Source organism: Doryrhamphus excisus, linkage group LG2, assembly GCF_037039965.1.
Source record: "Doryrhamphus excisus strain RoL-2023G ecotype Guam linkage group LG2, RoL_Dexc_Guam_v1.1, whole genome shotgun sequence".
In the NCBI taxonomy this organism is placed as follows: Eukaryota; Metazoa; Chordata; class Actinopteri; order Syngnathiformes; family Syngnathidae; genus Doryrhamphus; species Doryrhamphus excisus.
Window position 1 is genome coordinate 27198257 of NC_136358.1, and position 17267 is coordinate 27215523.

Below are 17267 nucleotides of genomic sequence, written 5' to 3' on the forward strand. Positions count from 1 at the left end.
TATTTGGCATCATACGGTGATGTAATGTCATTATTGTATTAGCATCTAAGTTAAAGGTTGATCATACACTCATGCATCAGTTTGAAACATGCATGTGAAAACTTTATAACTGCTTTTTTAAAGTTCTAATTAACAAATATCTATAGGGAGGCCAACTTATATTGGAGTTTCTGCTCCAAAAGATATAACGTTATCATGTTTGGAAACAAAACACTTTATTAAAAGCTTTTTTTTTATCTACAAAAAGTGGCCCAGTCAGCAAAATGACTATAATCCTATTGCTGAAATGATATAAATCAGAAGCTGGTTGCACTACAGCAGCCTAATGGAGCTCCCTCCTCCTCTTGAGTTAAAAAAAAAAGGTGTGGGGGGGGTGCTTGGTTGGGTTCCTAAGCTACTGTCGCCCCCTATTGGCAGACATGGTGTACTGGTGACAGGCAAAGCAAATTCCGGTAGTAAAAAGTGCTTCGAATCGGTGACACTGACGGTGCTTATAATGCATAAATCCACATTGTTTCACATTTAACTTAACACAATAATGTTGCTAAAACATATTTCATGCTCATAGCACCATGTGTCTTAAGTTTAGTGTGCAGTCTGAGTGTGTCTGTGTGTTCCTACACAAGAGGAGAAAGTGATGGTATCAAATTCCCTCATTTTGACGTCACTACACTGGCCACCAATTACGCGTGGGCTTTCCTGCGCGCCATGGTAACGTTCTTATAAAGCTAGTGTGCAGTCTCTTTGCAGTTCAGAGCACGCACAAGTTCTGGGGATTCTACTTGGAGACGAGGAAGGAGAACTTTACCACACAGCTGAACTTAACCTCTCAGGTTTTGCAGGTTTGTTGCCTGCATAGAGCACTGATCATTGGATGCCCGTGCGTAAAGACATATTCTTCCAGTTTAGGTTTGCGAACAAACCCAGGACTTGGAGAAGTTTTTTTCAAAGTTTAAAGGCTTTCACTCCGGCAAGGAAAAGTCAATTTGAGTCAATTAAAGACGTTTTTTTAATTCAAGTGAGGCGCAAGAGTCCACAGTTTCATTTTTTCACGCGTAAATTTGGAAGCAACCCGTTTTGCGTATGAATCTTCTCGACCCCTACCTGAAGATGTCGGAGGAACAAGACAAGTGTCTCTCTGATGCCCCGAGCCCAAGTATGTCCGAGGACTCCGCGGGCTCTCCGTGTCCCTCCGGCTCTGGTTCCGACACCGAGAACACCCGGCCGTCGGAGAACGGCCTGCTCAGAATGGAAGCGGCTTTGGCTGAATTCAAGAAGGACGAGGACGATAAGTTCCCCGCTTGCATCCGCGAGGCTGTGTCCCAGGTGCTCAAGGGCTACGACTGGACCCTGGTGCCCATGCCGGTGCGCGTAAACGGATCTACCAAGAACAAGCCTCACGTTAAGAGACCGATGAATGCCTTCATGGTGTGGGCTCAGGCTGCTCGGAGGAAGCTGGCCGACCAGTACCCGCACCTGCATAACGCCGAGCTCAGCAAAACCTTGGGCAAACTCTGGAGGTAAGTGTGGGTTCATCTACAGCATGAAGGATTTGATACAATTAGGCGAATTTGTAACATTCATTCCATGCGTTTTTACGCACAGGCTTCTCAACGAGGGCGAGAAGCGGCCATTTGTGGAAGAGGCTGAGCGCCTCCGGGTGCAGCACAAGAAGGATCACCCGGACTACAAATACCAGCCAAGGCGGAGGAAGTCAGTCAAGAACGGCCAAAGTGAGCCCGAGGACGGCAGCGAGCAGACCCACATCTCCCCCAACGCCATTTTTAAAGCCCTGCAGCAGGCAGACTCTCCCGCATCCAGCATGGGAGAGGTGCACTCTCCTGGGGAGCACTCAGGTAAACCTGAATACAAGCTGTTCTATTTTATCATTATCATATCTGTGTGTGAAATCTAATGTGGTATGTTGCTTACATCCTCCAGGCTCCCAGGGACCCCCGACCCCTCCCACTACCCCAAAAACTGATGTCAGTTCAGGCAAGATGGACCTTAAGCGTGAAGGAGGTCTCCGGTCACTCCCTGATGGCACCAGCCAGCGCCAGCTCAACATCGACTTCCGTGATGTGGACATTGGCGAGCTGAGCAGCGAAGTCATCTCTCACATCGAGACCTTCGACGTCAATGAGTTTGACCAGTACCTCCCACCAAATGGGCACCCGGGTACCGTGAGCGGGCCGGGCACACCAGTCGCTTACAGCGGTAGCTACAGCATCAGCAGCGGCGCTCCGGTCAGCCCGGCAGCAGGGGCAGCCGCCTGGATGCCTAAAAGCCAGAACCAGCAGGGACAACAACAGCAACACACCCTCACCACCCTAGGAGGTGCCAGCGGGGGTGGCGGTGGCGGTGGCGGCACCGGTTCCGAGGCTCAGCACAGGACTCAGATCAAGACAGAGCAGCTGAGCCCGAGCCACTTCAGCGAGCAGCAGGGCTCCCCGCAGCACGTCTCCTACAGCCCCTTCAACCTGCAGCACTACAGCCCCTCCTCCTACCCGGCCATCTCCAGGCCGCAGCAGTACGACTTCACCGACCACCAGGGGGGTGCCCCATCCTTCTACAGCCACGCCGGGGCCCCTCAGAACTCGGGGCTCTACTCGACTTTCAGCTACATGAGCAGCCCCAGCCAGAGGCCCATGTACACGCCCATCGCTGACAACACGGGGGTGCCCTCCATCCCGCAGAGCAGCCCCCAGCACTGGGATCAGGCACCCGTTTACACCCAGCTCACCAGACCCTGAACCCCCACATCGAGTACAGCCACGTAGATCTGAATCAGACACTTGAAGTCAAAGAGATGGACTTGAGATTGGCTCACGCCGTGCCTTGCTATTGTACTATGATAGAAACTTTATATAAATATATATATTTTTTAGAGATTTAAAAATCCTCTGTGAGGATTTTATTGTTAATATTTCAGTAGGTACTGTCTTTGTTTTGTTGTTTGTCTTCATACGCTGGCGGTTGTTTATGACCATGGGGGTTGGTTATTTGATATAAAATGAAAAGGATTATGTTGTAATCGGTCCATCAGTTGATGTGTTATGTCATTATGTTTCTTTGTAGATTTTAATATGTCATCATTTTTCTGTTATATGCTGTTTTTGTTGCATCATTTTTACCCTGCGCCATCGTGCCTTGGAATGTTTCATTTTTCACTAGCTTTTGGATGTGTGTGTGTGTGTGTGTGTGTGTGTGTGTGAACAGCTGAGATTACACTTACCGTCCAGCAGCGTGTGTTTGACAGCCACAGGAAGTCAACTTTGACCCCTCCCCCTGCAGTCTCCTTCCACGTTGATATTTAACCCGTTTCCTCAGACAGCCTCCTTTATTTATTTATTTCCTTTATTTTTTTTTTGCATCCTAGTCTTATTACTTTTGATGTTTTGTTTTGTTTTTTTAATGTAAACATCTCATTTTCATTTGGATTCCAACCCAGGGGGTACTTATACAAAATGCTGTAATCATCTTTGTTCTTTATTTATCTTATCTAAATGTCTATTTTAAGTATGTATTTCTTTGAAGGTAAGAGAGGGGGATTATGTTACAAAATGTGTTATTTGTGAATTGTCGTTTAAGTTTAATAAGACTGAAAGAACTGGAAAATACTATGTAAGTTTGAAGGTTTTTACAGTGTATGTTTTTCTTTTTTTTTTTTGTCTCGTGCAGCTCCATCCTTCAGTATCAAACTAGTGTTTCTCCCATTTCTGCTATTTTGCAAAGCATTTGTACTGTCCTTAAAGATTTTTTTTGTATATGTATTTGCAATAAAATGAAAATGATATTAAAAAAAGTTTCATTTTGAAGTCTTTGCAGCAAAGAGTTAAAGGACAAGTGCCAAGGAAACATTCTTCTATTTGTTTTCTTTTTGCCTCCCTCTTTTATTTTCTTCCGCTCTCTTGTCAGCTGGTAGCTGCAGGAGGCGGTTGGACTCTGTGGGGCCCAAAGGAGGATTGGGGGGGTTGACAATATTGGCATTTTAATCGCAACGGAGGGCGCCTGTTAACGCAAAAGTCCAACTATGCTCGTAACATATCTTTATTGCCTGTTAGCCGTCTCAACCCCCACATGGAAGCTCTGTTGCCCTTCTGTGACATCATTACCAGCTGACCCTGTAATTCTTGGCTCACAACACAGTTGCATCAAAAGTGTGTGCTTTTTTTCATTGATCACAACTGCAAAACAACCCGCCATGGGGCCAAAGTGCCAGTACTTTGAATGTGCGAAACACTACTGAATTAGGAAAATATATCGTAACAAAGTACAAAGTTGTACTGTATCTTCAGTCGTCAGTCAAGGTAAAAGTGATGTTCATCCCCTTCATTCACAAGTTACATGCATTTGAAATTGAAAAAAAAAATGTTCTACGTGAAAAGTTATTTGTGTTCATATTTGTAGCTGACTGGAAATTGGATGAATTGGATTGACATTGGAATAATTGTTTCATTTCCAGTTCCTCTGTTTATTTAGAAATTCATAGGGCTCAAACACAGCTGCCCCGAGGCCAGCGACTCAAAGTCAGACGAAAACAAACTGAAGAAATTACTCCAAAACTTATATACTGTAAGTTGCATGATGCATAATGTATATACAAAAACTGTTTTTTGGTCAAAAAATTCAAACATAAAGTGAACGGGATAGATCGTGCTTGAGTTGGCAATAAGAGTAAAGTGCATACAAACACACACACAAACACACACACACACACACTCCAGTAATGAGGGCTTGGAACAACAATGCTCGTTCCCATAATGAGAAACACTGTGCACTTTTATGCATGAGGCACGGCAGCGTAACTTCATTGATTATTTCAATCAACCGGACACGCAGATAGAGTTTCAGATTCATCTTCAGGACTGCTTCCACACAGTCCAAGTTTCTGTTAAATACCGTACCCCATTACAGGGGATAAATTGCATTTTCCATGGGATCTTGGTAATGTTGGTCGTATCGTGCCTACTTGTGCCTCTCTTCCTTTGTGTGAAATAATTGGTGAATTAGTGAATGTGTTAGGAACTCTTACAATGAATAGACTAACCAGGATGCAAGTACCACATGGTATTGGCTTTGCTGCCATCATTAACTACTTTGGAAGACAAATAATAAAAGAAAAACATATCACACTTGATTTATTGAAGTGCAATCATGGTTGTTTTTGAAATATGAATTTCCCATTCATTGCGCCGACAACTCTCACGAGCGCCTCCATTTTCATATCTCCTCTCCGCTCCTCGCTTGTCCTCCCAAACACAATGACAGCCAATCAATGTTCACTTCAGGAGGTGGCGGACCATTGCTTTTCACTCCCAACAACCGAAGCACAAGAAGCTCAATGAATAAAAACAGATTTGTATTTAAAAAGAAAGAAACCTTGCATACAGAAACTTGAAAGTTATTGATTAGATGCAAATAGTACACACTATATAAATAACAAATGAAGCGAAACGAGTCAGCAATGCATATAGAGTGCAAAAACGTAGTGTACAAAAACATGGACAATATTGTAACAACCATTTTTGTCAAAAACCGAATGATACAAAATCCCATCATTCAAAAAGCGAGGTGAACATGCAAGAAAGAAAACGTGCTTGCATTAGTTGCCAATTACAGTACTTATACTGGATCACATGACCGTGTGTATACATGCTGCTGGTGGTTGTACGGCAGTAAATATTACACATATGCCAGCTATTGTCGAACAACTTTTCATGTTGATGAGAGTATGCAAATTCACATTTGCATTTCAACTGCAGTTTGTTTATGCAGAACAGGGACTTTGCATGAAAGGAGACGGCGTTTTTTTAATGCGGGTACTTTTTCCAGGAAAAAAAGGAGAAGACAATTAATATTCTGAACCAATTCTTCCTCTCTGTGAATCTGCCCTGTCCCGACTCATGGGTGGTCTTTTCAAATGCTAAACACTGCACACAGAGAGATGTTTAAAGACCAAGAGTTTGGTATTAGCATGCATCTCGGCCGATGCCGTGTTGTTGACGGCGCCATTTAAAAGGCATTATGATTTGACTTACTAGTGATTATACAAACATTTTCAAAGTTGAGGGACTGAGTCTTACAAGAGGAGCAAACAATAAAACACTCAAAAAGTTCCTTGTCTAGACGGAATATCTCTGTGCACACAAAAACACTTGAAATGCAAAATGTCAGTTCCAAAATGTCTGGGAACCACTACTGTGGAGCCCTGCGGTTGAGTGGTTAGCATGCAGCTAGGAGACCCGGGTTCAATTCCGGTTTCGGGTTTTCCGGTTTCCTCCCAAATTGCAAAAACATGCTAGGTTAATTGCCGACTCCAAATTGTCCATAGGTATGAATGTGAGTGTGAATGGTTGTTTGTCTATATGTGCCCTGTGATTGGCTGGCCGCCAGTCCAGGGTGTACCCCGCCTCTCGCCCGAAGACAGCTGGGATAGGCTCCAGCACCCCCTGCGACCCTTGTGAGGATAAGCGGTAGAAAATGAATGCTGTGCATGCGGTGATACGTACGTCAGGATGTAACTCCCGTTTAAGTCGTCAGCCATCTTTCTTTTCTTCCATGAGTATTCATCTGGAGACAGACCACAACATACATTATACTTGTCAGTGTCAAATAATGGCAACATATCAACTCAATACCAATTCAGATCACTTAAATGCATCTTGGTGAGGCTGAGAAAAAAGTAAAAAAAATCAAGCACATGCCAAGCATGCAATGATAAGTATAAAAATGTAATTAGGTACTTTTGGTTGACAAAAGTGAAAGGAAAATGTGACTGAGCTGTGATTGTATGAGATTTAGCTTCAGAAACAATAACAAAAACTGTTTGTTCTAAACAAGGTTGTGTTTTAATGGAGAATTTACTAATGAAACAATGACTTAAATTGCTTTACTGCTGCCATCCAGCAACATGAGAAAATGAAAACCACACCATGTGTGCCTCTCCGAGTCAGAAAAGCACTTACAATGGAAGGCTGCATTGTTTTTTGCTTATTTCGCTAACGGGGCCAAACTATCTACTGGGAGCGTTGGCTTCAAAACACACGGCAAGGAGTTATTAGCTAGAACATTCTAGGATACCTAAATGGGGTTTTAGACTGAAACTGAGCATTCAGAGCCATCCCAAACTTCTTTCAGGACTCATTTCTAACTGCATAAACCTCATTATCTGAAACTTTGGCATCATTTAACACAAGCATACAATATTGTAACTACATTTATAGGTCAGGAAAGTTGGAAAAGCATCATAGGTCCCCTTTAATGTCCAGTCAGGACGCACGTTCACTGACACTCGGAAATCACAAAACCCGTTAACACTACATACTAAGATTATATACTACATCGTTGTAGTAATAACTATGCTGTGTAGTGGTCTTATTATTAAGATGGAAAGGTTTATTGACTATATGATCTGCAGGAAATGTATAAAAAACTTTTTTTTCTTTTTTTGTTCCTCCCTCCATCTGTCTCTCTCCATCTTCCTATCCCTGCTCTTCTCCTTCCACTGATTCAACTGGAAGCTCCCCCAAACACCCTCAGACCCTGAAATGTGTGAACCATCTCTCTTGCTACACACACACACACACACACACACAAAACAAGCCTTTCACACATATACAGAGTGGCCACATGAAACGGCTGCTGTGCTGTGATAGATAGGCCGAGCTTTGGCTAGTGACACCCGGGATCCATCACTGGGGGCTTATCTGTCGACCGAGCTTGGAGGTTCTATACAACATGGCCAGATGTAGAACAGGCAAGGAGGAGGGGGGTGGGGGGGGGGCTGCCTCTCTGCACACCACCTGCACTGTAGCGAATGTTGTTGGATGTTTTTGTTCAGTTTGATTAAGCCTGGACGCTACGGTATTTGGAAATGAACTCTGGTGCAGTTCAGGGCCGATATTATTATATATTAAGTATGAAGAAAACATAAAACTACAATAGTTAAGCTCGGCATAGGCGTCCGTCACCATGCCGCACGTGTTGGAATTCATGTTTCCCTCGGTGAACTGCAGCTCTCCAGAGTTGGAAGACCATCATGCTACCACCACTACACTTTACTTATAATTTAATTATGTTGACGCTCACGTGCCAGCTCTATTTAGACCGGGGGTCTCAAACACGCGGCCCGCGGGCCAAATGTGGCCCGCAGGACACTAGTTTGAGGCCCCCGCCTTGATATGAAAGTTTAATGTTAGTTTGATATGGATGCTGTATGGTATCATGTACCCAGAAAAAAATTATTACGTTTGATTAATGTTCATGTTAAAGGTTAAATAACTGTTAATAGTTATCCTCCCTATCCGTGTGGAAGTGGTAAGTTTTTCGCTATTTAAGTTTAAAGGAAATAACTTGAAGGCTACCCCCCAGGTAAATTGAGTTTGAGACCCCTGATTTAGACAACGGCTGTGTGTTATTATTTCCTGAGGACAGTAAACCATGACTACTATATAGAAGCTGTACACTGATTAGCAAACTCTACAATATCCTTTCCAGATAACTTTATTCTACATCATAATTCTACATCATTATGTGACAATGATTAAGTAACCGATATGCTGTCTGGGACAAGAAGAAACATTCCTGATTCTGCAGCCTAACTATCGCAGGAACATCACATAAATACGCAGGTGCCGAGAAAAGAAGACGCTGTAATCGGAAATCTGCCATGGAATTTAACAAGATGTGTGGATGACGGATAAAAGAGGCAGAAAGAGAACAGAGTGAACAGGAAGGAGGAAGAATGGGAGGTAGCGATAGTCTGTGTTTTGTGCCGAGGAATGAAGTCCTAGAGCAATGAAATATAAGTATTGGAGTGGGAGAAAACACACACACACACACACACACACACACACACGGCTAGCAAATGCTGCAGACAGACCTGATTGAAAGACCATTCTGCAGTGGTCTGTCATCATATCACATCTTCTCATAACATTACAAATCGCACTAATGTGTGGTTGTGCTGTAAAAGTAATAGCAACAGCAGCCCGTCTGGCCGTCAGGGAGCCATGTTTTGCTGTGGAAATGGAATAGCATTCACAGCGGCAGTTAATCACGGTATTACTCTCGAGCCTTTGACGTAGGCTGCCATAGTCCCAAAGGTTGGCGCTCACATTCAACGACATGCAAAACATGACTGCTGACCGCTTTTTGCTGAATCTCCGAAATCTGATGATTGCTCCGCAGATATGTTTTTGGGTGTTATGTTTGAAATCAGAGATGATGCGAGTGCGGTGGTATGGATAAGTGGGCAAAGACGGATTTGGAATGATCACAATGCCTCAACGTGAAAAACCGACAGCCGCGAGCATTACGTAATAAATATCCACATTCCCAAGATAGACCATTAAAAGTGCATTTTCGGAAACACGGCCCTGTGTTTTCTTATGTGTTGACAACCGAACAAGACTGTTGAATCAGTTCCATGCGTATCTACATAAAAATAGCCTACATCTCATATTCAATGCCAATATGAGACACAGTAAAAGGTTACATTTTGCAATCTTTTCTTGTAATATGAAAGCTATTTTTTCCTAATTTGTATTCCTTTGTAATATTTTGGTGGAGTCAGTGTTGAATATGTTGTGGGCCAATCAAAACTGAGCAATTTTATGAGAATACTGATGAAAGAGTACAACATTAGAAGATACCATAAATACTTCAGTCAACAATTCAAGCCCTCACTGGAGTCTGCTTCGTGGGCGGGTTCCTGGTACACCGTGGTACAACTCCACGAGGGCCAGCCTGCAATTAGGTCCCCACACCATCATCTCCAGCTCCTCCAGCGTGTGTCCTTGAAGATGTGCTTGGTCCGGTGTGACATTTTCGAACAAAAATGTGTGTTCTTAATGGCTCATTTAACAACTTTATGGAACATCTAACGAGAAGAAGTGTTGATAACACCATCAATAAGTCCTAACTTGGAAAAAGCAGGTATCTTCATATTCTCCTACTCAATTATCCATGTTAAAGGATGCATGCATGCAAAGCCTCCACCAGGAAATGAATGTTTCCACTATACTTGCCCTGCCCTTTGACTAAATACCCCCAAATAACCGCCCTGCTCTTTCCATTGTTAATTTGAGTTGGTCTTGCATTACCTGTGTTTTTAGGTGGGATTATGTATTGTATTATGACTTCCCTGGCAGTGATAAACTCCCAAAGAAAAAACTACAAAGTATTAACCTTGGTAATCTTTTACAGATGGTGATCTTTTCCCTGATTATGAGCATACATGGAACAAAAACGAAAGGTAATGTAATGTTAATGTGTGTATGGAAATTATCATCTCTTATTTTCTTGCGCAATATATTGTTTTACAAGACCTTCCAACATTTTTTTAGCCTCAAACACACATGCAGTTATTAATTTTTTGTTATACTGATGTCTAGATAGAGAAACATGAAGTATAAAGGAGCAAAAGAATAGACATACAGTGCAACAACAAAAATTACAGTATACCTAAATAGAGAAAAAAGTACGCTAGTCAATCTTAGTTGTTTTATATCTTCCAATTAACCGTGCTTAACTTATTTTTACACTTGTATGACTGTTAAGAATGCCAAAATATGACTTTTGACCAGCTAATAATAATAACAATAATGTGAGGAAATGGATTGTGTTTGACTTTAGTGCTTCCACAAGCATTTATTACTGCATATGTTATTAATTATTATATAATTATTATGCAACATGAGTGTGAAACGCTATAAATTAGGAGATTGGGTGATTTTGCTAACCGTATTGGAAAAATCGGGCATTAAAAGTGGCCTCTCAGGTGCAAATATATGAATTTAAGTGCGAAGAAGAGCACATGCTGAGGGAATCTACCCGATAACCAACACCCAGCACAGCAGGATGGCCAAAGCAAACATATCACTGTGCTGGGGACTCAATATGACACATTTTTTTCTTTCTCTCTACTTATCATTTCATATTTTATTTTCCTGCAACGTCAAAAAACAAGCCAACATATGCTCAGCAGATTTTCCCTCCTCATTCTGTCTGCCACTTACTACAACGAATAAAAACAACATGGTCAGAATTTGGCGAGTAGGCTGACAAGAACTTGGAAAAAGTGGAAGACGGTGCATGATGGGATTTTTGTTGTGTGTTTTAGTTGGGAGGGGGATCAGCCACCATTTGAATCCCGTGTCTCGTATGTGCAACCATCCTCGATCTTTGATTCTTCGACCAGGACCCGGTGGTGGAGCTCACAACAGCATATTGTCGAGGATCCAGAGAGTCTTAAATGAGGCATGAGGAGCGACAAGGCTTCACGGATGAGGCCTACTTTTTGACAAATTAGTCAAATGGTAAACAAGGGTGCATTTGTAACACTGGATATGATGACGTGAAGCCTCCAATACTGCAGATTGGGATCAGCATCATTGCTACAGAGCAGCCACAGATACAGTAGATAACATGTACGGGTGGAATTTAAATGAGAGGAAGAAGGCAAAGGAATTTGAGGACGCACAAATCCCTCGCCTCCCCTCCTTTACCCCCCTTTTCCCTCACTAAGGAAACCCCCAACAGAGTTGAATGGAAACCAGAGCTCTCATCTCAAGTCTTCATGTGCGGGATGTCGTGGCCTCATTATCTTCCTCCCTACTCCCTCCCGTCTCCATTTTGCATTCAGTATGATCTCCCACATATCGTTATCTCTCTCCATCTTTACATCCTCATCTATGGCTTCTCTCTTTACCTCTTCAGCTAACCCCCACCTCTAGGCCCCCCCAAGTTCAGCGTTAGAGGGCCCAGTGATGTAATCAACTGCTCATTAGTCATTATGATTGACAGATGGCATGACGGGTGGGGGTGGCGCACATTAGTGTGTCAGAACTGACTGACGGGCTGTGTGTGTGTGTGTGTGTGGGTGTGTTAAAAGACTTGTCCCTCACACATTAAGACAGTGAAAGGAAACAGCTTCCTTATAGAAGGTTCCCTAAGGCGCACATGTGACATCATGAATACTTTGGAAGGTAATTGCACTTCAATAAGTAAATTGCACAAAACAAATGACTCCTTTTTTATGATATTTTTCCACAGCTATCATGAAGACCATGTTAGGGTGTGCTGGTTTTACCACTTCCACATAAATACAAGTCCAACAACAAGTTGGTTTAAAACCAATAAAACACTTCAAAATCAACTTTAAAGGCAAATTAGGATGTTTGTGATGGTGCTGATGTTAAAATGTGATCAGAATACTTTATTCACACATTTTACCCCTTTATTGTATCATTTAATTGATGTATAAATATGCATTCATATTGTTTGAAATCATGTTATATTGTAATTGTAATATTTACTATGATATTCATGCATTCATTCATTTTCTACCGCTTGTCCTCATGAGGGTGGCGGGGGTGCTGGAGCCTATCCCAGCTGTCTTCAGACGAGAGGCGGGGTACACCCTGGACTGGTCGCCAGCCAATCACAGTACATTTACTATGATATACTATTACTAAATGAATTAATTATTACTGTAATAATATTGTCATGTATTACTTGTAATTAATGGTACAATCAATAAAGCAATGAAATAATAATGACTTTGCATGATCCGAAAGTGGGTGATTTAACACCCCCCCCCCCCGAAACACATGCTTGTCGACTTCTTACATGACAGTTTTAGTGTCACTGCTGCCGTCTGTTATGCTAATCGGCACCAAAACCTAATGTCAGATAATGTGCCCTTCATAGAAGACAACCTTAATAGTACTTTTCACCATTTGACACTTTTATCATCATGTGGAACATGAAGGACTGAGCTTGTGACAGGAACGGACACAACAATGGCAGGGAAAGATGGATGAAGGCTGTGAGGGATGGACAGAAGAGGGAGAAAAGGGGGGGGTCCGACATTGATTAATGAGCCCCTTGGTGTATGTGACAAACTAGTGAGGGTTTATCTCAAGATGTTGTGATGAGCCGTAGTATGACAACCTCATCTGGGCCTTTACTGTATGTAGTACATACGCTACACAAACCAAACATGATGGCATTGTGACTTATTCAGAGGTTGTTGATTTGCATGCCACATTTCAAAGAGCATGTACATGCAGCCCTTAATTATCCACATCTCCACGCTCTACTTCACAAACACAATCAAAACACAAGCAGCAGTGCATGAACGTTAAATAGCCTAAACTACAGCCCGCATGTAATTTGGGCCCCTGATTACTTTGCACCCGCTGATAAATTTGTAGAATGTTGACCAAAACCGTGTATGCTAAATCCGGGAAAAGATGTTAGTTTATGAAATAAGAAAGAATTAGCAAATGTGAAGTATCATGGATTAGAAAAGACCGCAACTTCCTCTGTAGGAAACTTCCTGTCGCTAACCGAGCAGATGATAACATCCTGATGACATCACCGCTGATCCGTCATTTGACTGTCTCGGGAGCATGGTGCAGTTGATTACAAGGTCATTGATAGTGATTGGGGATTGTAGTGTTATGTTGATTGTGGTAAGCGCTTGAGCAATTGTGTCCTAATTGTGTCTGTGAAGCTGAAGTCCGTCAGCTGCAGGGATGCGTTCACATTGAAAGTTGATTACGGCCCAACCCACTGACCTCAGCATTCAACCTTAAAGGGGACCTATTATGCTCATTTCTCCAGTTGTACACATGATAACCGGCACAGAAAGCTTTCTAGATCTTCCAGAATCACCACCTATTCCAGGTGTATTTCATTGGATTTCCAAAGAAGCCTGTTTTAATGTATTATTATTATTATTATTATTATTTAACTGTTGAACGCCACTGTCTAAATTTGTCGGCATAGGAGTTGATAATAAATGACCTTCAGCTGTCCTTCAGAAGCCATTAGTGCTAGCTTTGTGCTAACACGGTGAAACCAGAGCAGTGAAACAGTGCAGCAGAGCAGGGCCTACAGCTTGTATACGGGAATGCCCATATAAGGAAGTCTGGTTCACTGTGATGTCACAGGGAGCCGGTGGTAGAAAAAACGTTCTGAAACCGAACGTTCAGAGCCATCACAAACTTCTTTCAGTGCTCACTTCCAAATGCGAAAACCTCATTATCTGAAAATTTGACAATTTAACAGTCAGAAAAGTGGAAAAAGCATAATAGTTTTTTTCCTTTTTTTTCTTTTTTTTTCCTCCACCAAGCATGAAGCCCTGGATAGGAGGTTATGTATTGATTAGGTTGTTGAAGAAAAAAGGAAACACAGCAAGTCATCCCCCAAGAAGGAGGAAGTAGCCTGCTAACTAACAAACGGAAGAACAAAATGAAGGCATTCCACCAGTTTTTGGGGCTTGGATAAGGTCTACGCCTTACTGAATGCTATTATAGTTAGTTTGGCCCTCCAGGATTTCAGATTTAAAACCTTAATAAAGCCGTAAATCACATTTATATGTGTGATTAAGAAAAACCCACAGTGCTGCAGACCACCAGTTCAAGAGCATACACTCAAGACCCAAATGTTGTGGTCAACTTATGGGTAACAATATCTTACCATGAAGGCACACAGGGCTCGCCATAGTTGCACATAATTACAGTGTCTCGTGTGCTGGGGGTGTGCAATAACTCCCTCTGCTCAGGGTATCAAGCTATCATTTCTTTCCATTTGAGCCAACATGATAATATTGAGACCACAGTCATGGTCATTTTTAAGCCCCAGTTGCAACATCATGGAACCATGTTCACCACAATGCCAACAAAAGGAAATAGAGCCAGCACCCTGCAAAAGTCTTGCAACCTCCCCTTTAGATGCTTCTCAAGTAAAAGAGTGGAAATGAATACAAATCCCCAACAATCCTCTTTGGTTGTATTTTTTTCTGGTTGTGGGCTATTAGAACACACACACACACACACACACTCACACATGCAGACATACTATATTTTACAGCCATGCAACTGTGTTTAACACTTCATGCTTCCCCACTGTGCACACACCCCACCTCAACTCCCTTGTGCATATTTTAATCCTGCATATCAAGAGCCAAAATGCTGAATGCCAGAAACACCTTGTTATTATGGAAAAGCTTGCTTTGCTCAACTTTTGTTGTTACTGACATGGAGTTTGAAAACTTCCCCCTTCGTTCTTAAAGAGATCAAATGAGCTGTTGTTAGCAACAAGTGTAATGCAAGGCCTTGGATTTTGTTCCGCTTTATTAAATAATTACAGTCATGGAGAAAAGTTTTGAGAATGGTACAAACAATTTTAACAAAGTCTGCTGCTTTAGGTTTTATTAAAACAATTTGTATATACTCTGGAGTGTTAGAAAGATTGATAAAATGAATGGAAGTGAACTACAAAGTCTCCCTTTGTCAAGAAAATCACTCTAATGCCCAAAAAAAAACTTTACACTGCATTTCAGCCCAGCCACAAAAGGACCAGAAAACATCATGTTAGTGATACTCTGGTTAACGCAGGTCAGAGTGTTGACAAGGACAAAGGCTGAAGATGACTCCTTCCAATTTCCCCCCCCCCAAAGACTTTTCACCTGCAGTCATCTCCGTGCCCGCATCGTACGAACTTTAGTCCGAAAATTGATCCAAGTGACTCCAAGCGTTGTTAGGAAACAAAACAAGTCCTACAAGGCAGGATGAATATCTGGTCATTATCATTCTCCTGCATGGTTTCAGATGTAGAGCAATCATCACTGCAGCGGTGGTACAAGCCAGCCGTTCACTGGAAGATCTCATTTTTTGGCTGCCCGCAAAAGTGATCATATTTTAGCAGTAGCCGACGGTAATGACCATAGGTGGTGTTGATTTGAGAGAGGAAACATGAAGCATTAATGTTCATAGATTAACTACAAGTTCAATCTATGTCAAAGTAATGCACTAATGTGACAAATCAGTGAAGACGGTCATGGTTACGTTGGTAAGTGGTAGATGATTACCTCTATCATTTTCACATTCCACAAATGAGGCATTACATTGTTGAATCTTTATTCTAGAAACTATAAGGAGTTGACTGTCAAAGTAACAGCGCAAGAACAGTAAAACATCCAATGTAAGCTCAAAAATAAGATTATCTTCTAAATGAATTACAAAGTACAAAGTAAGGGCGCTTGTGATCTAGTGTCTGTGCACACATCATTAGAGATGCATATTATCCTCTCCATGGCTCACTCTCTCTCTGCTAAAATGCTATTTCACAGTCCAACAGACTATTGGATTTCTGAGCACCAATCTGTGGCGGACAGTTTTTGCCAATGATGATGTTCACATGAGTCCAGATACTAGCGAGTGCCGGCGTCAAATTCTAATTGCAGGAAGCCTTTCAGTTGGCCAAGAACTTTATCGCTTCTAACTGCCCTGTTTGGAAACTATGTTGCATCAGCTCAAAGTCCTTTTTTTTTTTTAAAGTGCAGAGTACGATAGCTAGAAAACGTTTCAGGTCCGTTCAATCAATACCAAAAGACAGTTGATTTCTCCAGGCTGCATAGTTCACTCAAGACGAATACACAATGAGCCCCTCTACAGTAGTTACACAATACAAGAATGGCTCTTATTAGCGTTGAAGGCAGCGTGAAGATGAGACCCCATGGGAGAGGGGAAAGAAAAGTAGCGCGGAGATGAGAAGACAGGAAAATAGATTATGAAGAGACAGTTTAAAGACGGAAATATAGGAAAATACCAGAGCATGAAATTTGGAAAAAAGGAGCATAGGATATAGGGTGTCTTCTAGAAGGTCAAGAAAAGAACTGTTGATATATTTTGCAGAATCCTTGAACTACAGTATCATCATCTTTCCAATCAAGACAAATCTAATGTGATGTCAAGAAAAGGGAAGAAAAAAAAAACACAATATAGTTTGGAACCTGAATAATCTCAGGTGCGGCGTCTTACGCATGCCTCGCTAGCGTCAGGCTTGGGCAAACTTGAGTGAGATGATGAGGTGCCGATGAGGTAGAGGTGGATGGAGAGGAAGGAAAGCGTAAGACGGCAGGATAAGCTCGACCCCCTCCGTCACATGAGCTCAGCCTATGTGCTTTGTCACCTTGTGAATTCTCAAAGAACACTTTATGCCACCCCCCAAAGCTTTGTGCCAGGGCAACACCCATGCATGATGTACTCCATCCTGTCCTTTGGAGTAATGAAGGCCTTCAAAATTAAAGCAGGCGAAAAACCTTGATACTCATTCATTCATTCATTTTCTACCACTTATCCTTTAGAGGGTTACAGGGGTGCTGGAGCCTATCCCAGCGGGGTACACCCTGGACTGGTTGCCAGCCAATCAAGAGAACATGCAAAACTCCACACAGAGATGTCCGAGGGTGG

General features: G+C 42.3%; 1 protein-coding gene across 1 annotated transcript; it reads left to right on the forward strand.

Moving 5' to 3' along the window:
* Positions 1–753: 753 nt before the first annotated feature.
* LOC131109774 (transcription factor Sox-9-A-like) lies at positions 754–3789 on the forward strand. The gene is made up of 3 exons (XM_058062120.2): positions 754–1520; positions 1606–1856; positions 1942–3789. Exons 1-3 carry the CDS (start codon positions 1084–1086, stop codon positions 2751–2753), a joined length of 1500 nt encoding a protein of 499 aa, XP_057918103.2. The 5' UTR covers positions 754–1083; the 3' UTR covers positions 2754–3789.
* The last annotated feature ends 13478 nt before the right edge of the window (positions 3790–17267 follow it).

Coding starts and splice junctions, on each gene's coding strand:
- LOC131109774 (XM_058062120.2), top strand. CDS start 1,084: ATGAATCTTCTCGACCCCTACCTGAAGATGTCGGAGGAACAAGACAAG. Junction 1,521..1,605: donor ACCTTGGGCAAACTCTGGAG/GTAAGTGTGGGT, acceptor TTTTACGCACAG/GCTTCTCAACGAGGGCGAGA. Junction 1,857..1,941: donor CTCTCCTGGGGAGCACTCAG/GTAAACCTGAAT, acceptor TACATCCTCCAG/GCTCCCAGGGACCCCCGACC.